Source organism: Nomascus leucogenys, chromosome 17 (genome assembly GCF_006542625.1).
Source record: "Nomascus leucogenys isolate Asia chromosome 17, Asia_NLE_v1, whole genome shotgun sequence".
Taxonomy (NCBI): Eukaryota; Metazoa; Chordata; class Mammalia; order Primates; family Hylobatidae; genus Nomascus; species Nomascus leucogenys.
The window spans coordinates 32,574,398-32,599,185 of record NC_044397.1 but is presented as its reverse complement, the minus strand read 5'-3'; the positions used below and the strand labels follow the sequence as shown (position 1 = coordinate 32,599,185).

The window sequence follows — 24,788 nt, the reverse complement described above, 5'->3', positions numbered from 1 at the left end:
CAAAATGTAGATCTACTGAGCTCAAGATGAATGCATCATGGACTCTTTACTCCCTCTTTTCATGTTTATCTTATGTAAAATGTAGATTTACTGGGATTCAGATGACAACATGGACTCCTCTACTCCCTCTTTTCATATGTTTATCTTATGTAAAATATAGATTTACTGAGCTCAAGATGAATGCATCATTGACTTTTTACTCCTTTTTTCACATATTTACTTTACCTTATGTAAAATGTAGATTTCCTGAGCTGGAGACGAATGCCTCATTAACGTGTAAAATGTAGATTTATTGATCACTAATCAGAGCCTCGAGAAAATGTGACCATTTGCCTCTCTGCCTACCCTCCCTTCCTTTATCCCTCCTGCATGCTCTTTCCCCTTTAAATAGTGAAGTTCCCAAACCCTCTTTGGAAACAGATGCTCCTGTGGCTGATGTTCCTCCCAGGCATGTCCTCAAACTGCTGCATCAACCTCAGTCAGTGGGGACTCATGCCTCAGTCCATTTTTCGGTTAATACTATGTTAATGGGAAAGATCTATTAGGGAGAGAGAAATTGATGGCACAGGAGAGGGAAGGGGGAGTACATGGAGTGATGTGCTTGAGAGTGGCAGGAATGGAATCCAGTTTAGATGGTGGAGGGGCTGGCTTTAGATAGGATGTGGATGGTTCATTTTTTTTTTTTTTTTTTCTCGAGACGGAGTCTCGCTCTGTCACCCAGGCTGGAGTGCAATGGCGTGATCTCAGCTCACTGCAACCTCCACCTCCTGGGTTCAAGTGATTCTCCTGCATCAGCCTTCCAAGTAGCTGGGATTACAGGTGTGCGCCACTACGCCCAGCTAATTTTTTGTATTTCTAGTAGAGACGGGGTTTCACTATGTTGGCCATGCTGGTCTCAAACTCCTGAACTCATGATCCGCCTGCCTCGGCCTCCCAAAGTGCTGGAATTACAGGCGTGAGCCACCGTACCCGGCCTGATGGTTCATTTTATAGCTAAGGCAGGAAGGCAGAGTGAGTGGATGCAGAGGCTGGGAGAAGGTCGACATTGTCTAGGGAACTTGGGGACACTCTCCTCCTGTCGTTACTATTTTCTCAGTTAAGGAGAAGGCAAGGTCATCTGCTGAGGCTGAAGACATGCTGGGGTTTGAGAAGGAGATCAGGAATGCAAGAATGACCTGGAGAACAAGGGGGGCAAAGAGGGGGCCAGATGCTGTGGCTCATACCTGAAATCCCAGCACTTTAGGAGGCCGAGGCAGGAGGGTCGCTTGAGCCCATGAGTTCGAGACCAGCCTGGGCAACATGATGAGATCCCGTCTCTACAAAAAATAAAGCATTAGCCAGGAATGGTGGTGCGTGCCTGTGGTCCCAGCTACTGGTGGGGTGGGGGATGCTATGGTAGGGGAAATCACTTGAGCCCAGGAGGTTGAGGCTGCAGTGAGCTGTGATCACACCACTGCATTCCAGCCTGGGTGACAGGAAGAGACCTTGTCTCAAAAAAAAAAAAAAAAAAAAAAAGAGAGAGAGAGGAAAAATGACCTTCACGGTGTTCTAAAAAGCAGTGGCTTCCAGTTCAGAAGGGGTTTGCTGCTGTCTGTCTAATGAGTTGGAGTTCTCTTTTCTCCTCCACTTTCTAGGGTTTTGATGCCTCTTAGCATCACCATCTCTCATTTGGGGAGCAATTATGAATCGTTAGTAAAAGCTCAACTTTTTTAAGAAGCAAAACCAGCAAGAAAATTCAGCATGTCCTGGTTTTCCAGACGGCATCCTCAAAGACCACACCCAGGCGCTTAATAATTTAGCCTTTTCGGCAAAGTTCTCATTAGAATAGATCAAATAGGCTGGGCACGGTGGCTCACGCCTGTAATCCCAGCACTTTGGGAGGCTGAGGCAGGCGGATCACCTGAGGTTGGGAGTTTGAGACCAGCCTGACCAACATGGAGAAACCCCATCTTTACTAAAAATACAAAATTACCCGGGTGTGGTGGTGCATGCCTGTAATCCCAGCTACTCGAGAGGCTGAGGCAGGAGAATTGCTTGAACCCGGGAGGCAGAGGTTGCAGTGAGCCGACATCGCACCATTGCACTCCAGCCTGGGCAACAAGAGTGAAACTCCCTCAAAAAAAAAAAAAAAAAAAAAAAAAAAGAACTAGGGAAATAGAGTATGATTTCCTGGCAGGAATTTTGACTGGCATGAGACATTTGACTTAAAAGACCTGCAGAAGACAGCGGGCAGGGGCTGTAGTTTGATACCATGGGATATGACCTGGGATTCCCATTAACCAAATTTGGTGTCATCATGACCCAGTCACCCGATCTAGTCACCCTGAGCCCCTCTGCAACTGCTTCAGGGGTTTCCTGGCCAGTGTCGGGGCCGATGAGTAGTGTGATTCGCGAATGCCTGCATTATTCATGTTTTTGATCTATTCTAATGAGAACTTTGCCCAAAAGGCTAAATTATTAAGCGCCTGGGTGTGGTCTTTGATGATGCCGTCTAGAAAACCGGGACATGCTGAATTTTCTTGTTGGTTTTGCTTCTTAAAAATGTTTTTTTTATTTACTAATGATTCATAATTGCTCCCCAAAGGAGAGATGGTGCTGCTAAGAGGCATCAAAACCCTAGAACGTGGAGGAGAAAAGAGAACTCCAACTCATTAGAGAGCAGCAAACCCCTTCTGAACTGGAAGCCACTGCTTTTTAGAACACCGTGAAGGTCATTTATGGTGGCCATACCACACCCATAGCTTGTCAGCCAAGGTGTTTTATTATTAGGCAGTTGCAAAAGTTATAATTGCAAAATTATATTATAGTTGCAATAATGCAAAAACCACAATTACTTTTGCACCAACCTAATCAATAAACATGAATCACCTCTAGCGATGGGAGAGCACTAAATTCAGGAAACAAAACATGCTCAGCTGCGACCTGGAAGTCCCAGAGAACTGTTCTGGGCTTGGGCAACACATACGCTGTGCATTTAGAGACAGTGAGTTTAACTGTGCGTTTAATACATAGGTAACAACAATACTGAAATCTTTTGTTCTTTTATTCATTTTCAGGAAAGAAAATGCATATACACATCTAGATGTAGGTCAAATATGCCACACTCTTGATAATAATAGAGTCGTCTTCATTTGGATAAAGATTTTAATCGCTTCAGTCCCATAATTTCAGGGCAGTTTAAAGGCTATTCATGAATAGTATAGGTATTTGTACAAAAGTCCAGTATTTTTCTGCCGGGTGCAGTGGCTCGTGCCTGCAATCCTTGTGTTTGGGGAGGCTGAAGAAGGAGGATTGCTTGAGGCTAGGAGCTGAACACCAGCCTGGGCAACATAGCAAGACCCACATCTCTGCAAAACAAAAAAAAATTTAATTAGCTGGGTGTGGTGGTGTGTGCCTGTAGTCCCAGATACTTTAGAAGGAGCCATTGAGCCCAGGAGTTCAAGGTGACACTGAGCTATGATTGTGCCACTGCACTCCAGCCTGGGCAACAGAGTGAGATGAAGGACAGAAGGAAGGAGGGGGGGGAGGGAGGGAGGAAAGGAGGAAGGAAGGGGGGAGAAGAGAAGGAGGAAAGAAGGAAGGGAGGGGGGAAGAGAAGGAGGGAAGAAGGAAGGAAGGAAGGAAGGAAGGAAGGAAGGAAGAAGAAAGGAAGGAAGGAAGGAAGGAAGGAAGGAAGGAAGGAAGGAAGGAAGGAAGGAAAGAAGGAAGTTAGAATGGAAGGGAGGGAGGGAGGAAGGAGGGAGGGAAGGAAGGATGTTGAATTTCCTACCTCCTTGATAGGATGGGAGGGATTGGAGTGAAAATTAGGTTGACTTATTATATTAAAAAGCCAAATGTGTTGTTTGATTTTCTCACATCTGACCTGTGTACTGAGAATTTAAACTCACTCAACTCCCAGTAATAACTGTTAAAACCATTTGGGTGAATTTCTCTGTAGCCTTTTACTGATATGTGGTGGATTTGTATTGTGTCAATTTAGCAAAACTGGGACTGCATTTCCTAAAATTCCCCTCCCTGCCTAGTTCCAGTTTATTGTGGGCAAGAAGACATATCTATGGAGGGTGGAGGTTGGCACTGGTTACCATGTAACCCGCTCCCACAATTGTGTAAGGTCCAGTCCCTATAACCGCCATCCTGTGTCTATAAATATATATTTTCCAATTTACAAAATACATTTAGCATATTGCCTGTTTCACTTTACAATATGTGGTGGATATTTTTCCATATCATTAAATAGACTTGTAGACTATCTTTTTATTTTTTATGGCCCATCAATTAACAAATCCCTGCACATTGGACGTTGAGGTGATTTGCAATTGCTAAGAGAAACAAAATCTTTGTGTCCATCCACAATAGTTTGTTTGTTCATTTTTCTTGCAGTTCTTTAAAAAAATTCCTCCTGTGCCTTCTGGCCTGTATTGTTTCTGATCAGAAGTCTGATGTCTCTGGGCACAGTGGCATGTACCTGTAATCCCAGCTACTCAGGGCTCAGGAGTTCAAGACAAGCCTGGGCAACATAGCAAGACCCCATCTCAAAAAAAAAACAAGAGAGAGAAGTCTGATGTCAATCTTATCTTTGTTCCTCTGAACATATTGTGTCTCTTTTTTCTGGCTGCCTTTATCTTCTCTTTATCACTGGTTTCAAACAGTTTTATAATAATGCACCCTTTATACATGTTGGCTCTTCCTCCTCCTCCTCCCTTTTCCTCCTCTTATTTTTTCTGGAAGTTCATTGAGCTTCTTGAGCCTACTTTTATCCAATGTGGAAAATTTTCTGCCATTATTTCTTCAAATATTTTTTCTGTTCCCTCCTCTTTCTCCTTTCCTCTGAGACTCCAATTGCATGTATATTAGGCCACTTGAAGTTGTCCAGTAGCTCACTGATGTCTGGTTTTATTTCTTCCAGAATTGTTTCTCTCTGCGTTTCAGCTTGTATCTTTTCTATTACGATGCGGTGGTGTTTGGGAGGGGCTTGGTTCTATTTTAGGGGGTTGTTTTTTTTAAGACAGGGTCTTGCTATGTTGCCCAGGCTGGAGTGCAGTGGCACAATCTTGGCTCACTGCAGCCTTGACCTCCTGGGCTCAGGTGATCCTCCTTGGTAGCTGGGACCACCACACCTGGCTACTTTAAAAAATTTTTTTTGTAGAGATGGAGTTCCACCATGTTGTCCAGGCTGGTCTCAAACTCCTGAGCTCAAGTGATCCACCCACCTCAGCCTCCCCAAGTGCTGGGATTACAGGAGTGAGCCACTGCACCCGGCCTTTATTCCATTGCTATGTTTTCAAATTCATCACTCTTTTTTTCTTCAGTGTCTAATTTGCTAATCCCATCCAGTGTATTTTTCATCTCTAGCTTCACTGTGTTTTGTTGTTGTTGTTATTGTTGTTTTGTTTTGTTTTGTTTGGAGACAGGGCCTTGCTCTGTCACCCAGGCTGGAATGCAGTGGCATGATCACAGCTCACTACAGCCTCAACCACCTGGGCTCAAGTGATCCTCCTGCCTCAACCTCCTGAGTAGCTGGAGTCACAGGCATGCACCACCACACCCAGGTGAACTTTTTAAATTTTATAGAGATGGGGGTCTTGCTATGTTGCTCAGGCTGGTCTTGAACTCCTGGCCTCAAATGGTCTCCCACCTCGGCCTCCCAAAGTGCTGGGATTACAGGTGTGAGCCACCATGCCCAGCCACTCTCATCTTTATTTCAGCCTTTTCTTCCCCCAACAATGCTCTAGTAAGCTCATGAAGACACACCCAGCCAAAGGTCTATTCGTTAATGAACTCAAGGGCTTTTGCCATCAATTTCACTGAGTAATTTAGAGCAAGTGTCTAAGAGTGAGGAAAGACATAGCCAATAGTCTCTCAGATACTTTTAAGGAATTGTCCTCTCCTGCAGCATTTGGGTAAGAAATGATGTAGCTTCCGTCTTCCTTTGAGGGTCAGTTAGAAGGCACTGGGAGTGTGAAGTCCCATAAGGGCTCTGGGCTACCCAGAAAGTCAGTTAGACCAATACTCATGCCAAGAGCTACTGAGTCCAGGCCGGACACGGTGGCTGACTCCTATAATCCCAGTGCTTTGGGAGGCCAAGTCAGGTGGATCACCTGAGGTCAGGAGTTCGAAACCAGCCTGGCTAGCATGATGAAACCCTGTCTCTACTAAAAATACAAAAATTAGCCAGGCATAATGGTGTGCACCTGTAATCCCAACTACTTGGGAGGCTGAGACGGGAGAATTGCTTGTGCCTGGGAGGAAGAGTTTGCAGTGAGCCGACATTGCGCCATTGTACTCCAGCCTGGGCAACAGAGTGAGACTCTGTCTCAAAACAAAGAAACAAACAAACAAAAAACCAAAGAAACAAAAAACAAAAAAAGACTGAGTCCAAAGTTCTAAATAGCTGGGCTGACTTAATACCATCGGCATTCGGAATACAGTATTGACAGAAAGCTGCAGGAAGAAAAGAGAGAAGAGAGGAACTCAGGAAGCATGAATGTTCCCCACAAGGGGGTGCCAGGCCCTCCTAGACCCACCTGTGAACCTACCCCTTCCCCAAGGCCATTGGCAGCTGGAGTCTTAAAATACTTCCTGCAATTCTGGCTGTGCATGGTGGCTCATGGCTGTAATCCCAGCACTTTGGGAGACCGAGGCAGGCAGATCACGAGGTCAGGAGTTCGAGACCAGCCTGACCAACATGGTGAAACCCTGTCTCTACTGAAAATACAAAAATTATCCAGGCATGGTGGTGTGCACCTGTAGTCCCAGCTACTCAGGAGGGTGAGACAGAAGAATCACTTGAACCCGGGAGGCGGAGGTTGCAGTGAGCCGAGATGGTGCCACTGCACTCCAGCCTGGGCAACAGAGACTCCATCTAAAAAAAAATAAAATTTAAAAATTTTAAAAATATATTTCCTGCAGCACTGTATCCTCCCCTATGATCTCATTCCCACCTGCACCCTTCTCCAGTCCCCTCCCACCTGCTCCCACCTGCACTACCCCAAAACAGCTTCTTCTGCACTACTCAGCAACCACTCACCACCCCACCCATCATCCGCATGTGCTCGCCCTGGCGGCCTCATCCTAACCTCTCGGAAGCACTCACCTTGCCGGGTCCATTCTTGAAGCATTCGTGCCCTCACTCCCACCCCTGACATTGGCTGACCCAGAACGAGAGCACAGAGGCCCATGCGCCACGTGTGTGAATTGCAAGTGAAACTGACAAGCGGTTAAATACGTATGTTTGCGCCATCCTCCAGCCTTGACAAGAGTATTCTCATAGCAACAAAACCATAGCTATGACATCTTTGCTTTGTTTTCTTTGTTATTACATATTTTGGGCAGAGGAGTAGGCTGACATTTGCAGAATGCTTTATTTTATTTTATTTATTTTATTTTATTATTTTATTTTTGGAGACAGGGTCTCGCTCTGTCACCCAGGCTGGAGTGCAGTGGCATGATCACGGCTCACTGCAGCCTTGATCTCCCAGGCTCAAGCCATGCATCCTCAGGCTCCTGAATAGCTGGAACCACAGGCTCATACCACCCGCCTGGCTAATTTTTAAATTTTTTGTAGAGACAGAGTCCCACTATGTTGCCCAAGCTGGTCTTGAACCCCTGGACTCAAGCGATCCTCCCTGCCTCAGCCTCCAAAAGTGCCAGGATTACAGGCATGAGCCATTGCGCTCGGCCTTTGCAGAATTCTTTATGCATTCTCATAGCAGCCTGTCCATTGGCTGGGGCCAGAACAAGCCCTTATTAACAATAATTTCTTCTCAATGGGGTTCTGCGCTCTGTGTCTTACAAAATAAGCCATTAGTCCAGGCTGTGTAGGAAAAGCAGGGAACCAGAGATTTCAGCATGCATCTGAAGGCTGGTCCATTCTGGCCATCTAATCTCTGAAATTTAGTTTATCTTCATCTGTAAAATGGGAGCATCAATACCTGCCTTAATGTTCCGGACAGTGAGGTATCCTGTGGAAAATGTTTGCTGCCTTGCTGAGTACAGAAGTGCTTGACATGTCAGCACAGAGGCTTAACACATGTTAACATAAGTATGCAGTCTTAGCCAATGTTTAATCTGGGGACCCCATGGCCCACTCAAATTGACATATAAAATTAACCATCACAACTACCACATGAGATTCTTGTAAATATCATGCTAATTGGTGAGTATTTTTTTTTTTTAAGACCGAGTTTCGCTCTTGTTTTCCAGGCTGGAGTGCAATGGCACGATCTCAGCTCACCGCAACCTCCACCTTCCGGGCTCAAGCAATTCTCCTGCCTCAGCCTCCTCCCCAGTAGCTGGGATAACAGGCATGGTGATCCACAAATTAAAATGCCCAGAAAGCCGGGCGCAGTGGCTCACACCTGTAATCCCAGCAGTTTGGGAGGCCAAAGCGGGAGGATGGCTTGAGCCCAGGTGTTCGAGACCAGCCTGGGCAACATAGTGAGACGCGCCCCCCCGCCCCCCGTCTCTACAAAAAATAAAATAGCTGGGCGTGGCGGCATGTGCCTATAGTCACAGCTACTCGGGAGGCTGAGGTGGGAGGATCACTTGAGCCCAGGGGGCAGAGGCTGCAGTGAGCCATGATCAAACCACTGCACTCAAGCCTGGGTGACAGAGTGAGTGCTTGTCTAAAAAAAAAAAAAAAAAAAAAATTAAAGAGAAAGGGGTCTCACTCTGTTGCCTAGGCTGGTCTTAAACTCCTAGCTTCAAGCAAACCTCCCAAAGTGCTGAGATTATAGTCTTGAGCCACCGCACCCTGCCTGACCTGGGATATCTGTCCCTTTTTCGTCATGGGGATAATGATATTTCACAGAGTTGTTGCCATGGCTAAATGACACGACATCATATTGGTGAACTGGGCAATGCTGTACAAACCTGTCGTGAGCAGGGCAGGCTTCACGGGTGTGAGACCTATAGTCTTCAGGGTCTGGACTTAGAAAGCCTGCGCACTTGATTTAATCCGCTGAGGCCCTCATGTTGAAATTCTTTGAACAAGAGGACTTGCATTTGCATTTCCTTTTCTCTTTCTTTCTTTTTCTTTTTTTTTTTTAGGGATGGAGTGTTACTATGTTGCCCAGGCTGGAGTGCAGTGGCTATTCACAGGCACAATCCCACTATGATCAGCACAGGAGTTTTGACTTGCTCCGTTTACAACCTGGGCTGGTTCACCCCTCCTTAGGCAACCTGATGGTCCCCTGCACCCAGGAGGTCACCATATTGATGTCAAACTTAGTGGAGACACCCAATCAGCAGAGCACACTGCAGCCCAGAGCTCCCAGGCTCAAGCAATCCTCCTGCCTCGGCCTCCCGAGTAGCTGGAACTACAGACACCAGCCACCGCGCCCAGCAGGACTTGCATTTTCACCGTGCACCAGAGCCCACAGATTACGGGGCCAGCGGTAATTAGGGGACTTGTGCCATTTCCACACCCATCGTAGGTCACGAGGGATGCATTTTGCCCTGCCCCCTGGATAATGAAAACTGTAAACCCAGGAGAGGTCAGCTCTTATAGATGGGGGCTGTGTGCTCCTGGGGATCCCCCATCCTTGTTATTCATTCATTCCATCGGGAAACACAAAAGCTGTCCTTTTCACACAGCCCTAAGACACTTTACGATCTTCGTTTGTAAACAGCAGTCACTTCATCTCACGAAGGAGCTTGTCCCAAACTCCCGTGTGTAAACTTATTTAACCAATTATTGCTCAGTCTGTGAGTGGGAAAGGAAATCCACTCCTAGAGAAGTATCTCACTTATAAATAAACACTCCCGTAGCTCTGGATCCCACCCCATCCCCCACGTCACCACACGGAGACAGCTGCATGCAGAAACTCAGATTCAGAGAGCTAGTTCATTCATTGCTCAAATGTGTTCATTGAATAGTTACACTGTGACAAGGGATGTGCCAATGAAAGACTGAAGATAAAAATGGACAATGGGGCTGGGCACGGTGGCTCACACCTGTAATACCAGCACTTTGGGAGGCCAAGAAGGGAGGATGGCTTGAGCCCAGGAGGTCAAGACTGCCGTGAACCACAATCACATAATTGCACTCCAGCCTGCATGACAGAGCCAGACCCTGAATCTACAAAAATTAAATTAAAAATTAAGGCCAGGCGCAGTGGCTCATACCTGTAATCCCAGCATTTTGGGAGGCCAAGGCAGGTGGACCACTTGAGATCAGGAGTTCAAGACCAGCTTGGCCAACATGGTAAAACCCTGTCTCTGCTAAAACTACAAAAAATTTGCAGGGTGTGGTGGTGCACACCTGTAATCCCAGCTACTTGGGAGGATGAGACAAGAGAATCACTTGAATCTGGAAGGTAGAGGTCGCAGTGAGCCTAGATCTTGCCATTGCACTCCAGACTGGGCAACAAGAGCAAAACTCTATCTCAAAAAAAAAATTTTTTTAATTTAATTTAATTTAATTTAATTTAAAAATTAGCCTGGGGTGGTGGTACATGCCTGTAGTCCCAGCTACTCAGGAGATTGAGGCAGGAGGACCGCTCAAGCCCAGGAGCCTGGATAATTATTTAGTTATTTTCATTTTTTGTAAAGATGGGTTCTTGCTATGTGACCCAGGCTGGTCTCAAACTTCCGGGCTCAAGCAATGCTCCTGCCTCAGCCTCCCAGAATGTTGGGATTACAGGCATGAGCCACCGAGTCCAGCCATGCTTGGGTTTTTTCAAAACCCACCTGGCTAGGCTGGAGGTGACCCTGAGTGGATAAAGGTTAGGAGGCCACCACAGTTGTTTCCATTCCCAAAAGAGATGCTGGTGGCTTGGGCTGGGGTAGTGACAGTGGTCCGTGAAGAGAAGATGAAGTTGAGAGATGGTTAGGAAGTGATGTCTGTTGAGAGAACATGGAAGTGGGTCCACTGTGCTCTCAACTAGCCCATCATACATGATGGAAGCAGGGTCTCCCATGCATTCAAGAGTTTTGTCCCCACAATGGCAGCCAGGCTGGGCGCGGTGGCTCATGCCTGTAATTACAGCACTTTGGGAGGCTGAGGGGGGTGGATTACTTGAGGTCAGGAGTTGGAGGCCAGCCTGGCCAACACAGCGAAACCCCGTCTCTACTAAAAATTAAAAAAAAAATTAGCCGGGCATGGTGGTGGGCAATTGTAATCCCAGCTACTCAGGAGGCTGAGGCAGGAGAATCTCTTGAACCTGGAAGGTGGAGGTTGCAGTGAGCCAAGATCGCGCCACTACATTCCAGCCTGGGTGACAGAGCAAGACTCTGTCTCAAAAAAAAAAAAAAAAGATCTACTTCCACATCTTCCTCCTATTCTTTCCTGGGAGCAATTAGGAATTGGTGGCCAAAATAATGAAGACTACTGATTCAACGTTTAAAAATTGTTAATATATACATATACATGATATACATAAGCGTTACATTACATAAATATGCAAATATGATAAACAACATATCATTATGCATATGTAACATATCAGATGCATAACATGATATGCAACATAAAATACATAATATGAAATTTACCATCTTAGTCACTTTCTTTTTTTTTCTTTGGAGAGACAGGGTCTCACTCTGTTAACCAGGCTGGAGTGCAGTGGTGTGATCACAGCTCACTGCAGCCTCAAACTCCTGGGCTTAAGTGATCCTCCGACCTCAGCCTCCTGAGTAGCTGGGACCATAGTTGGAAGCAACCATGTCTGGCTAATTTTTTTTATTTTTTGTAGAGACGGGGTAGTGCTTTGTAACCCAGGCTGGTCTCAAACTCCTGGCTTCAAGCAATTCTCCCGCCTCGGCCTTCCAAAGCACTGGGATTGCAGACGTGCACCACCGCACCCGACCTTTTGAAGTTCAGTGGCATTAAATATATTCACATTGTGCAACCGTCACCACCATCCATCTCCAGAACTTTCTCATCTTCCCAATCTGAAACTCTGTCCCCATTAAACACTCACTACCGTTACCCCTCCCCCCAGCCCTGCTAACCACCATTCTGTCTGTCTCTGTCAATTTGAATATTCTAGGTACCTCGTATTAGTGGTATTATACAATATTGTCTCTCTGTGTGAATCTATCTATCTATCTATCTATATATATATATATATATTTTTTTTTTTTTTTTTTTTTTTTTTTTTTTTTTTTTGAGACGGAGTCTCACCCTGTCACCCAGGCTGGAATATGGTGGCACAATCTCGGCTCACTGCAACCTCCACCTCCCAGGTTCAAGCAATTCTCCTGCCCCAGCCTTCCAAGTAGCTGGGATTACAGACACCCACTACCATGCCCAGATAATTTTTTTTGTATTTTTAGTAGAGACGCGTTTCGCCATGTTGGCCAGACTGGTCTCGAACTCCTGACCTAAGGTGATCCGCCCACCTCAGCCTCCCAAAGTGCTGGGATTACAGGCATAAGCCACGGCGCCCAGCCTGGATCGATATTTGATGCTTAGATTGCACATAATGGAATTCAAGTTATCATCTTAAGTGCCTCCTTGATTTAGAAAACATGTTCACTGAATATGTTATCTTTTTAAAATTTAAATAAATTCAATATTTTTCTATAGAGATGGGAGTCTCACTACATCTCCCTGGCTGGTCTCGAATTCCTGGGCCCAAGCAATCTTCCCATCTCGGCCTCCCAAAGTGTTGGGATTACGGGCATGAGCCACCACTCCTGGCCTGGTCTCTGGTATCTTTATTTTCTATCAGAAAAATAGCATGAACATAAAAAGTATCTTGGTTTAACCCATATGCTACTTTGATTTAAATGAGCAGATTTAAAAAAAATTTTTTTTTTTTTTTTTTTGAAACGGAGTCTCGCTCTCTCACCCAGGCTGGAGTGCAGTGGAGTGATCTCGGCTCGCTGCAAACTCCGCCTCCTGGGTTCACGCCATTCTCCTGCCTCAGCCTCTCCAAGTAGCTGGGACTACAGGCGCCTGCCACCACGCCCGGCAAATTTTTTGTATTTTTAGTAGAGACGGGGTTTCACCGTGGTCTCGATCTCCTGACCTCGTGATCCGCCCGCCTCGGCCTCCCAAAGTGCTGGGATTACAAGCGTGAGCCACCGCGCCCGGCTAAAAAATGTTTTATCTCTATGGACAATTGTAAACACTCCCAAAGAAAAAGGGCTCAGCTAGTTTCTATGGCAACTTAATGTCAGAAACCTAATTCAAAACTCTTCAGACTTATTTTCAGAAACGGTTTTTTTTTTTTTTTTTTTTGAGACAAGGTCTCACTGTGTCACCCAGGCTGGAGTGCAGTGGTGCAATTGTAACTTGCGGCAGCGGTTACTTCCCAGCCTCAATCAATCTTCCCACCTCAGCCTCCTGAGCAGCCGGCACCACATGGGTGCGCCACCGTGCCTAGCTGATTTTTTTTTTTTTTTTTTTTCCGAGACAGAGTCTCGCTCTGTCATCCAGGCTGGAGTGCAGTGGCATGATCACAGCTCACTGCAACCTCTGCCTCCTGGGTTCTAAGCGATTCTCCTGCCTCAGCCTCTGGAGTAGCTGGGATTACAGGCATGCACCACCACGCCGGGCTAATTTTGTATTTTTAGTAGAGATGGGATTTCACTATGTTGGCCAGGCTGGTCTCGAACTCCTGACCTCAGGTAATCCACCTGCCTCGGCCTCCCAAAGTGCTGGGATTACAGGCGTGAGCCACTGCACCTGGCCGGAGCTGATTTATGATTTTTTTTTTTTTGTAGAGACAAGGCTTTGTCATGTTGCCCAGGCTAGTTTTGAACTCCTGGGCTCAAGCAATCCTCCCACCTTGGCCTCCCAAAGTGCTGAGATTACAGGCATAAGCCACCACACCCAATCTTCAGAAACTTCTTTAAGGGGCTGGGCAAGGTGATGCTGGTTGGGAATCGTACTTTCAACTTCTTTTTGCTATTTTTATTTATTCATTCATCAAATAACTGCTGAGCACCTAAATCTAGGTGAGTCCTGGGCTAGGCACTGGGGAATAAAATGTGGATGAGAGACAGGGTGCCAGCTGGAGGTTTGGTCATTTAGGAGAGGCTGCAGGTATCCCTGACAGAAACTGTTCACTGATGACACTAGGGTGCATACCATCTTGGTAGGAGAATATATTTGGGGCAAAGTGAAGAGGCCCACTGTTTTACCCAGGAAAGAGTCTGAGGTCTTGCTCTAGGTATCCTGAATTGTGTACTTCTTTTTTTTTTTTTTTTTTTTTGAGATGGAGTTTCGCTCTTGTTGCCCAGGCTGGAATGCAATGGCGTGATCTCAGCTCACCACAACCTCCACCTCCCTGGTTCAAGCAATTCTCCTGCCTCAGCCTCTCGAGTAGCCAAGATTACAGGCATGTGCCACCACGCCCAGCTAATTTTATATTTTTAGTAGAGACGGAGTTTATCCATGTTGGTCAGGTTGGTCTCGAACTCCCGACCTCAGGTGATCCACCTGCCTTGGCCTCCCAAAGTGCTGGGATTACAGGCATGAGCCACCGCACCCGGCCTGAATTGTCTACTTCTAAGCCACTGTATGTTTCTGATTGCAACATGGGATCTATTTTTGCACTTTTTAAAAACTTGAGGCTGGGCACAGTGGCTCATGCCTGCAATCCCAGCACTTTGGGAAGCCAAGCAGGGCGGATCACTTGAGTCCAGGAGTTTGAGACCAGCATGGGCAACATCGTGAGGCCCCCGTTTCTACCAAAAAATACAAAAACTTAGCCAGGTGTGGTGGTGTGTTCCTGTAGTCCCAGCCTCCTGGGAGGCTGAGCTGGGAGGATTGCCTGAGCCCAGGAGGTCAAGGCTGCAGTGAGCCGAGATCACACTACTGCACTCCAGCCCGAAGAGCGAAACTCTGTCTCAAAAACAAATAAAAATAAAAATGAAAAACAAACAAAAAACATGAATCCAGCTTTTAAAAAGGAGATCCTAGGCCAGGCGCGGCGGCTCGCACCTGTAATCCCAGCACTTTGGGAGGCCGAAGCAGGTGGATCACTTGAGGTCAGGAATTCGAGACCAGCCTGGCCAACATGGTGAAACCCCCCATCTCTACTAAAAATACAAAAATTTGCCAGGTGTGGTAGCATGTGCCTGTAATCCGAGCTACTCGGGAGGCTGAGGTGGAGGTTGTAGTGAGCTGAGACCACGCCTCTGCACTCCAGCCTGGGTGACAGAGCAAGACTCCATCTCAAAAAAAAAAAAAGAAAAGAAAAAAGGAGATCGTGACAGATGCCACAACATGGATGAACCTTGAGGACATTATACTCAGTGAAATAAGCCAGTCTGAAAAAGACAAATACTATATGATTCCACTTATATGATGTCCCTAGATAAAGCAGCCGAACTCTTTTTTTTTTTTTTTTTTGTGGCGGAGTCTTGATCTGTCACCCAGGCTGCAGTGTAGTGGTGCAATCTTGGCTCACTGCAACCTCCGCCTCCCAGATTCAAGTGATTCTCCCGCCACAGCCCCCTGAGTGGCTGGGATTACAGGCTACCATGCCCAGCTAATTTTTGCATTCTTAGTAGAGATGGGGTTTCACCATGTTGGTCAGGCTGGTCTCGAACTCCTGACCTCGTGATTTGCCCGCCTCGGCCTCCCAAAGTGCTGGGACTACAGGCATGAACCACTGTGCCTGGCCAGTAGTCAAATCTTAGAAGCAGAAAGTATAATGATGCTTACCAGGAGCTGGGAGGTGGGGGAACAGGGGAGTTGTGGCAGCTCAATGGATACAGTTTCCATTTTTCTAGCTGAATAAATTATAGAGATCTCTCGTTCAGTAATGCACCAAGAGTTAACAATATTGTACTATACATACACTTAAAAATGGTTAAGATTATGTATTTTATGGAATGTGGTTTTTACCCAATAATTAAAAAGAAGAGTCTAGCGTAGTGCTGGCCATATAAAGGCTCAATAAATGTTTGCTGAAAATTAAAAAAAAAAAAGGCCGAGCGCAGTGGTTCACACTTGTAATCCCAGTACTTTGGGAGGCTGAGGTGGGAGAATTACTCGAGCCCAGGAGTTCGAGACCAGCCTGGGCAACATGGCAAAACCCTGTCTCTCCAAAAAATATGTATATTAAAAAAATTAGCCAGGCATGGTGGTGTGTGCCTGTAGTACCAGCTACTCGGGAGACTGAGGTGGGAGGATCACTTGAGCCTGGGAGGTCAAGGCTGCAGTGAGCTGAGATCGTGCCACTGCACTCCAGCCTGGGCAACAGAGCAAGACCCTGTCACAACAGAAACAAAATCTTGAGGTATCTAGTCCTGGCCTCAGCCTCAGAATATTTGTTTCTGAACATGTTAGTTTTGGGGGTTGGGGATGCTGCTTTGATTTCCTCCTTTTTGCCTCTTGAGTGTGTGCAATTTATGGTATAGCTGGGAAATGTCAAAGTCAAGAGTTTTGTAGGAAAATCACGTCACTTAGGCCTGTCTCCTGTGCCGGACAAGTCCTGTGTGTGCACTTGGTGACAATGGCTTTGAGTCTGTCAACTCCAGATTGAGGTCAGCCTTACACACCCGTAGTTCCCAAAGCTGAAAACAAGCCTGCCTCCAATGGTACCTGCTAACATCTGGGGAGCCTTTTCGGCTTACAGAGCACCCTGTATGTGTTTGTCTTAGTTCAGGCCACCATCTCCGCCTTACCAGGCATCTAGAACCTTCTCCACACTTTGCCAACAGGGTTCCTTTGCAGAATTGAAACCTTAGTTAAGGTTTGTTGAGGTTTGTTTTTGTATTGTTTTGTTTTGTTTTTACAATTGGCTATTCCCACCCACATTCCCTTGAGACATAAATAGAAAAAAAAAGAGGTTTCATGAGTAAGACAAGACATTTGAGCTGCATCCACTTGATCCTTGAAAAGGAAATCTAAGAGGTTGTAACTATCACTTTTTCTAGCCTATATAAGGTAGGTGAGTAAGGTAGCAAAAGCACATCTGTTGTTTTGCTCCTTCAACTCTTTTTCCTGATTCTTCCTGGGGGGAAACCTAAAACGGTGAGTAACTGGTGGACCCATCAGACCCCAGACTCTTCTTCACTGCATGCATTCATATTAGGCTCAGGTGCTTAGACTCCTGTTTTCCCATGGCTCTGACACCTGGAAGGATTTTAATCTCTGGGAGATGGGCTTTTCATCCATCTGCTTCCCACCTTTCAGGACAGGTGGCATGCCTTCTTCCACAGAACATCTGCAAGCAGCCCAAACTGTATCCTTTCCCAGGTGGAATTTGCAACATTGCATCTCTCGGGCTGCTGTAGGAAAATGCCAGTGCATTTGTAACACGGTTTAGAGCTGCCTGTGTAAATGACTGATTATGTCAGTATAATTTTTATAAGAAAACAATTGAATCCTTCTTTGGGTCATTTTTTTTTTTTCATGTTTGGCATATATTCAAAAGAAGGCTCTGAGACAAAAGGGCTGGGGTCTTTTCAGTATCTGGTTTTAATTTGAATATTCTGTCCCATCACTTAATACAAAACCATGCTTATCACATTTTAAAAATTCCAGACGGGCCTGGCTCAGTGGCTTATGCCTGTAATCCCAGCACTTTGTGAGGCCAAGGCAGGCAGATCACCTGAGGTCGGAGCTCGAGACCAGCCTGGCCAATATGGCGAAACCCCGTCTCTACTGAAAACACAAAAATTAGCCAGGCGTGGTAGTGCGCACCTGTAATCCCAGCTACTCAGAAGGCTGAGGCAGGAGAATCACTTGAGCCCAGGAGGCGGAGGTTGCAGTGAGCCAAGATCATGCCACTGCACTCCAGCCTGGGTGACAGAGTGAGACTCCATCTCAATTAAAAAAAAAATCTAGACACACATACAGTTTCAGTGGGCCTGGGAAGATGTGTTTCCCCTGGATGTGCACGTTCCTGTTTGTGGCTTATCGCCTCTCGTTTATTCTGTGTGTGTAGGTAGAAAATGAGCATCACGGACGTGCTCAGTGCTGACGACATTGCAGCAGCGCTCCAGGAATGCCGAGGTAGAGGGGACGGGGGCAGGGATGGGATTTCCTCGCAGCTTTGCACCTCCAGCGAGGCAACACAAAATCAAAACGTAGGCCTGGCGGCCAGACGCAGTGGCTCACACCTGTAATCCCAGCACTTTGGGAGGCCAAGGCGGGTGGATCACGAGGTCAGGAGTTTGAGACCAGCCTGGCCAAGATGGTGAAACCCCACCTCTACTAAAAATACAAAAAAATTAGCCAGGCGTGGTGGTGGGCACCTGTAATCCCAGCTACTCGGGAGGCTGAGGCAGAGAATTGCTTGAACCCAGGAGGAGGAGGTTGCAGTGAGCTGAGATCATGCCACTGCACTCCAGCCTAGATGACAGAGCAAGACTCTGTCTCCAAATATATATATGCCAGGCATGGTGGCTCACATCTGTAATCCCAACACTTTTTGGAGGCCAAGGCGAGAGGACTGTTTGAGCCCAGGAGTTTGAGACCAGCCTGGGCAACATAGCAAGACTCCATCTCTACAACATAACGATAAAAATAAAAACTAGCAGGGCATGATGGCATGTGCCTGTGGTCCTAGCTACTTGGGAGACTGAGGTAGGAGGATCACTCAAGCCCAGGAGGTTGAGGCTGTGGTGAGCTATGATCACTACACTGCACTCCAGCCTGGACGACAGAGTGAGACTCTGTCTCTAAATAAATAAATAAGAGCTTGGCTGGAAAATTCATGGAATCGGAGAAGAAAACTGCCATTTATTAGATAACTAAAATTATAGAGATCTGGGATCTAAGCACACGATTACACTTCCGTAAGACAAAACAAACCTACTAAACATGAAAGCAAGAAATCACTGAAGGGCCAGGTGTGGTGCTCACGCCTGTAATCCCGGCACTTTGGGAGGCCGAGGCTGGTGCATCACTTGAGGTCAGGAGTTCAAGACCAACCTGGCCAGCATGGCAAAACCCTGTCTCTATTAAAAATACAAAAATGAGCTGGGCACAGGGGTGCACGCCTGTAATCCCAGCTACTCAGGAGGCTGAGGCAGGAGAATCAGTTGAACCTGGGAGGCAGAGGTTGCAGTGAGCCGAGATCACGCCACTGCACTCCAGCCTGGCGACAGAGTGAGACTCTGTCTCAAAAAAAAAAAAAGAAAGAAATCACCAAAGGCCATTTAGCCTATTGAAATCCAGTGATTGCATTTCCCCCTACCAATTAAACCAGGGATGTTGGGAGCTCGGCCACACAGCCTGTAAAGTGGGCCAGGGGGAGGGGGAGACACAGAGGAGAGGAGGAGGGAAAAGGGAAATGCACAAAACCAAGTGGAGGAGGGAAGACTGGGGCAGAGGGGACATGGGATGCCATCACAGAGCCATCAAGTCTTGGCTGTCCCCAAATCTTGGACCAGTTGAGCATCCCCATAGCTCAGGGATATTGTTGAAGTATTTTTAATCATCTGTGTTTTCAGTACCTTGGCCCCAATATAGAATGTGATCCAATGAGTGTCAGAATAACCAATTCTCTGTTCTTTAGACCCAGACACTTTTGAACCCCAAAAATTCTTCCAGACATCAGGCCTCTCCAAGATGTCAGCCAGTCAGGTGAAGGATGTTTTCCGGTTCATAGACAACGACCAGAGCGGGTACCTGGATGAAGAAGAGCTTAAGTAAGCTTTGTCCTGAGTCGATCTGGTACCTGGCACTGCTGGGTGGGCCTGGGGTGCAGTGGGGGCCAGGTTTCTCAGTATTTCTTCAATAGCCAGGCTTGGTGTTGGTCATTCGGCCAAGCATCGTTAAAGCAAAGGCCATGAGTCAGCAGACTGCACATGTACCCAAGCAAAGGCCTCAACGTGGGCAGTGCAGACTGCAGGTGCAAAGATTCTTTTTTTTTTTTTTTTTTTGAGACAGGGTCTCGCTCTGTCACCCAGGCTGGAGTGCAGTGGGGTGATCTCAGCTCCCTGCAGCCACCACCTTCCAAGTTCAAGTGATTCTCATGCCTCAGTCTCCCAAGTTGCTGGGATTACAGGTGCATGCCACCACACCCAGCTAATTTTCATGTTTTGAGTACAGATGGAGTTTCACCATGCTGCCCAGGCTGGTCTCAAACTCCTGGCTTCAAGTGATCCTCCTGCCTTGGCCTCCCAAAGTGCTGGGATTACAGGTGTGAGCCACCGCACCCAGCCCAAAGATTCTTTCATGTAAAGGATTTCCTTTGGCAAATGGACTTTAAAAAACTAAAAACTTGGCTAAGCGTGGTGGCTCACACCTGTAATTCCAGCTACTCAGAAGACTGAAGCACAAGAATCACTTGAAATCAGGAGGCAGAGGTTGCAGTGAGCCCAGATCATGCAGCTGCACTCCAGCCTGGGTGACAGAGAGAGACTCTGTCTCAAATAAATAAATAAATAAATAAAAATTAAAAATACTAAAAACTTAAAAATGGGCCAGGCACTGTGGCTCACACCTACAATCCCAGCCCTTTGGGAGGCTGAGGTGGGCGGATTGCTTGAGGGAGCACAAGAGTTCAAGACCAGTTTGGGCAATATGACAAAACCTTGTATCTACAAAAAAAAAAAAAAAATACAATTGTTAGTGGGGCATGGTGGGGGGCACCTGTAGTCCCAGCTACTCGGGAGGTTGAGGCAGGAGGATTGATTGAGCCCAGGAAGTTGAGGCTGCAGTGAGCCATGATGGTATCACTGCATTCCAGCCTGGGTGACAGAGCAAGATCCTGTCTCAAAAATAAATAAAGAAACAAACAAACAAAACCTTAAAAATGAAGTGCCCACCATTGGTTTCTACAGCTTAAGGAAAACTTTGCTTAGGAAAACTTAGACCTTGGCTAATTATTGCAGGTGCTGGAAACAGATGATTTGCTTAAAGGAAAAACAAAAGTGTAAACACAGATGCATGATCTTTTGGAAAATCCCCATGGATCTTTACTATCCTGTAGGTTTTTCCTCCAGAAGTTTGCGAGTGGTGCCAGAGAACTGACCGAGTCAGAAACCAAGTCCTTGATGGCTGCGGCGGATAATGATGGAGATGGAAAAATTGGAGCAGAGGGTATGTCCACACGTGTACATAGCATGAAACACTCTAGCTCAGGGAGCATCCGTGAGGGCTTGGGCTGTGAGATCAGACCAATGTGTCTTAAAATCTCCCTTTCTTAACCTTACCGAGCCTCAGTCTTCTCATCTGTAAAATGGGACTAAAGTAAGGATGGAAATGATGTGTGTAAAAACCCTGGCATAATGCGCAGTAGGTACTATAGAAGCTGGTCGCACTGGTCATTGTCTATGAGCTGCAAAATATCCTTCACCTGACTAGGGGACTAGCTAGCCACCTGGCCAATTATTTGCACCTGCCAACCGTAATGCACCTGCATACAGCGCGAGGTATTTCTACCAGTGGGGTCTGAACCCCTCAGAATAAGGGAAAGATTTACATCCTCAGACCAGGGTCCACTGGCATGCGTAGGAAGACCTCTTCGTCTTCAAGGGTTTAGACAAATATATTTTATTGGACATTAGCCCGCCAAGCGGATAATATTAAACAGAGAACAAATAAGCCAACCTCATTTATTGTGTCTTCTGAGGCAGAATCCTAGCTTTGAGCTTTAGACTACACTAGCGCAGCTGTAGGACTATTTTCACTTGATTGTGTCATGTTGCTAGCATGCTTTTTAACTACTTTGTGCCTGCCAACTCAGCAGAACGTATGGTGGTCCTTCTGGTGGTGCTAATTTGAAATTTAAAACTGCTACATTAGATGCTTATTTAAAAAAAAACCTGTTCAAAATTATACCACGATCGCTTACTACATGGGAGTTAATGCAGATAGATAGCTCATAAAAACAGATTAGGTAAGGGGGGATTGCCTTATTTAAACATAACCACTGGCTGGGCATGGTGGCTCAGGCCTATAATCCCAGCACTTTTGGAGGCCAAGGTGGGCAAATCCCCTGAAGTCAGGAGTTCAAGACTAGACTGACCAACATGGTGAAACCCTATCTCTATTGAAAATATAAAAAATTAGCTAGGCATGGTGGTGGGCACCTGTAATCCCAGCTACTCAGGAAGCTGAGGCAGGAGAATCGCTTAAACCTGGGAGGCAGAGGTTGCAGTGAGCCAAGATGGCACCATTGCACTCCAGCCTGGGCAACAAGAGTGAAACTCTATCTCAAAAGAAAAAAAAAAAGATAAACATAACCATGAAAGATTTCCAAATAAACAAAGCTTACCAATAAATATAAAGCAAGACCCCAGTTTTTTATATCAATCTGTAACATCCATACCTTGCTATTATTACTATCATCCTTCTTTTAGTAACAGAAACTTTTGGAGTTTGGTTCAATGGAGGAAAGTCAGTTCAAAGTCCCACCCTATCAAATATATCCTAAAAATGCAATACCCAGCTACAGAATAGAGAAAGAAAACCTCCCCTTCCTGTCTGAAATTGACCAGACAAAAAGTTAAATGTTCACAGATGGTCACAGGTAATTACACTGAATTCATTCATTGTCAGGGAGAAATGATGGGCTTGACAAGTTCTAATTCAAAGGCCTCTGTTGCAAAGCTGAAGATGTTTGTTAAATAAGATTATTCAGAGAAACGGAACCCTGTGGACTCCCTCGAGATATAGTCATTGATACCCAGGTCTGTCTGTCTTTCTTTTTCTTTCTTTCTTTCTTTCTTTTTTTTTGAGATGGAGTCTGGCTGTCTCGCCCAGGCTGGAGTGCAATGGCGTGATTTCGGCTCACTGCAACCTCCGCCTCCCAGGTTCAAGTGATTCTCCTGCCTCAGCCTCCCAAGTAGCTGGGACTACAGGCGTGCACCACCACGCCCAGCTAAGTTTTGTATTTTTGGTAGAGACAGTGTTTCACCATTTTGGCCAGGATGGTTTCGATCTCATGACCTCATGATCCACCTGCCTCGGCCTCCCAAAATGCTGGGATTACAGGCGTGAGCCACTGCGCCCGGCCAGGTTTTCTTTCTTTTGTGCCCTCCAAGGGGGCCATGCCCATCATCTGACAATTTTCTTCGCTTCCTTCCCTCTTTGGAATTCTCATTGGCCACGGCATGTCTGTAAAGAACCAAGCCACTTCCACTGACTCTGTTCTCACCTCTTCTGTTCTAGAATTCCAGGAAATGGTGCATTCTTAAAAGCCCCAGTCTCTGGAGAAAAGAGAGAAAGGGATGATCACCTGGAAGGATTCCAAAGCCCTGGGAATGGGGAACCCCACATCCTACCCCTACCTAATTTGTAAATTTTCCCTGAAAACCTTCTGCAGTTTGCTCATTGTTTTAGCGAGGTCACGAGAGAGTCACTGATGACTGTCTTGGTGGTGGGTATGTGCCTTGACAACTTCTGTAAGCCCCCTTCCCCCAGCAGGCAATGCCTCTAAAAATCACCCAATAAAGACAGGCTTCTCATCATCTGCTGATGTGTGGGCGTGTTTTTTTTCTCAGCACGACACTCAAACAAGCTGGGACCAAGGGCTTTTTGTAGGGTTTCTGGTCCCATCAAGCTTGGAGCGGGCCATACTGGTGTTATGCTTGAGCCAACAAGGAAATCAGGTTTTGGAGGGGTTTTTTGGTTGTTTCTTTAAGGTCACAAATAAATGCCATTGTCATGCTAGGATTTTTCTCAGCAAATCTTCTGACACTGAAGTTAAAAGGAAGGGATTTTAGCCAGCATAAAGTCACTCTTTTTTTTTTTTTTGAGATAGAGTCTCACTCTGTCACCCAGGCTGGAGTGCAGTGGCTCAATCTTGGTTCACTGCAACCTCTGCCTTCCGAGTTCAAGCTGTTGTCCCGCCTCAGCCTCCCAAGTAGCTGGGATTACAGGCACACACCACCACGCCCAGCTAATTTTTGTATTTTTAGTAGAGATGGGGTTTCACCATGTTGGCCAGGCCGGTCTCAAACTCCTGACCTCAAATGACCCGCCCACCTTGGCCTTCCAAAGTGCTGGGATTACAGGCGTGAGCCACTGCGCCCAGCCAGTCACTCTTACCGGTGTGCTTTCTGCCATGTGTTAGAAAGCCACTTTGCTTTTAATTAAAAGCAAAAGGTACAAGACAAAACAGAATACATGTCTGTAGCGGTCTGGAAAGCTCAGGAGAGACTTGTGATTCCAGGTTAGTACAAACGGACCCATTTCGTCTTATTTATTTATTTTGAGCAAAGGTCCAGCTCTGTCACCCAGGCTGGAGTGCAGTGGCACGATCTCAGCTCACTGCAACCTCTGCCTCCTGGACTCAAACCATCCTCCCACCTCAGCTTCCTGAGTAGCTGGGACTATAGGCATGCACCACCACACCCGGCTAACTTTTGTATTTTTGGTAGAGGTGAGGTTTCGCTATGTTTTTTAGGCTGATCTGAACTCCTGGGCTCAAGCGATCCTCCCACCTCAGCCTCCCAAAGTGTTGGGATAACAGACGTGAGCCACCGCACCCGGCCTTATTTTTTATTGTGTATTCATTAGAGATGGTAGGGGAGGGTCTCGCTCTATTGCCCAGGTTGGTTTGGAGCAGCTGGTCTCAAGCCATGCTCCCACTTCAGCCTTCCAAAGTGCTGGGATTGCAGGTGTGAGCCACCACAGACCCATTTTCAAGTCCTTTTCTTCTTCTTTTTCTTGAGACAGTCTCACTCTGTCACCCAGGCTGGAGTGCAGTGGCATGATCTCAGCTCACTGCAACCTCCACCTTCTGGGTTCAAGCGATGCTCCTGCCTCAGCCTCCTGAGTAGCTGGGATTACAGGTGCCCGCCACCGCGTGTAGCTAATTTTGTATTTTTAAAGACTGGATTTCACCATGTTGGCCAGGCTGCTCTTGAACTCCTGATCTCAGGTGATCCGCCCACCTAGGCCTCCCAAAGGATTCCAACCCAATCTTAGC

General features: G+C 46.5%; 1 protein-coding gene across 2 annotated transcripts in view; it reads left to right on the top strand.

Moving 5' to 3' along the window:
• OCM2 (oncomodulin 2) overlaps nt 1-23,325 on the top strand; it is a 31,717-nt gene extending 8,392 nt beyond the window's left edge. Inside the window, exons 1-5 of one of the 2 annotated variants that reach the window (XM_030797031.1) lie at nt 16,169-16,196; nt 17,850-17,917; nt 19,425-19,557; nt 20,844-20,953; nt 23,027-23,325. In XM_030797031.1, the coding sequence (XP_030652891.1) occupies nt 17,857-17,917; nt 19,425-19,557; nt 20,844-20,953; nt 23,027-23,052 (330 nt within the window). In that variant the 5' untranslated portion in view covers nt 16,169-16,196; nt 17,850-17,856 and the 3' untranslated portion in view covers nt 23,053-23,325. Of the gene's footprint in view, nt 1-16,168; nt 16,197-17,849; nt 17,918-19,424; nt 19,558-20,843; nt 20,954-23,026 lie in introns of those variants that run through there. The other variant, XM_030797030.1, reaches the window with a different exon arrangement.
• Nucleotides 23,326-24,788: the final 1,463 nt, after the last annotated feature.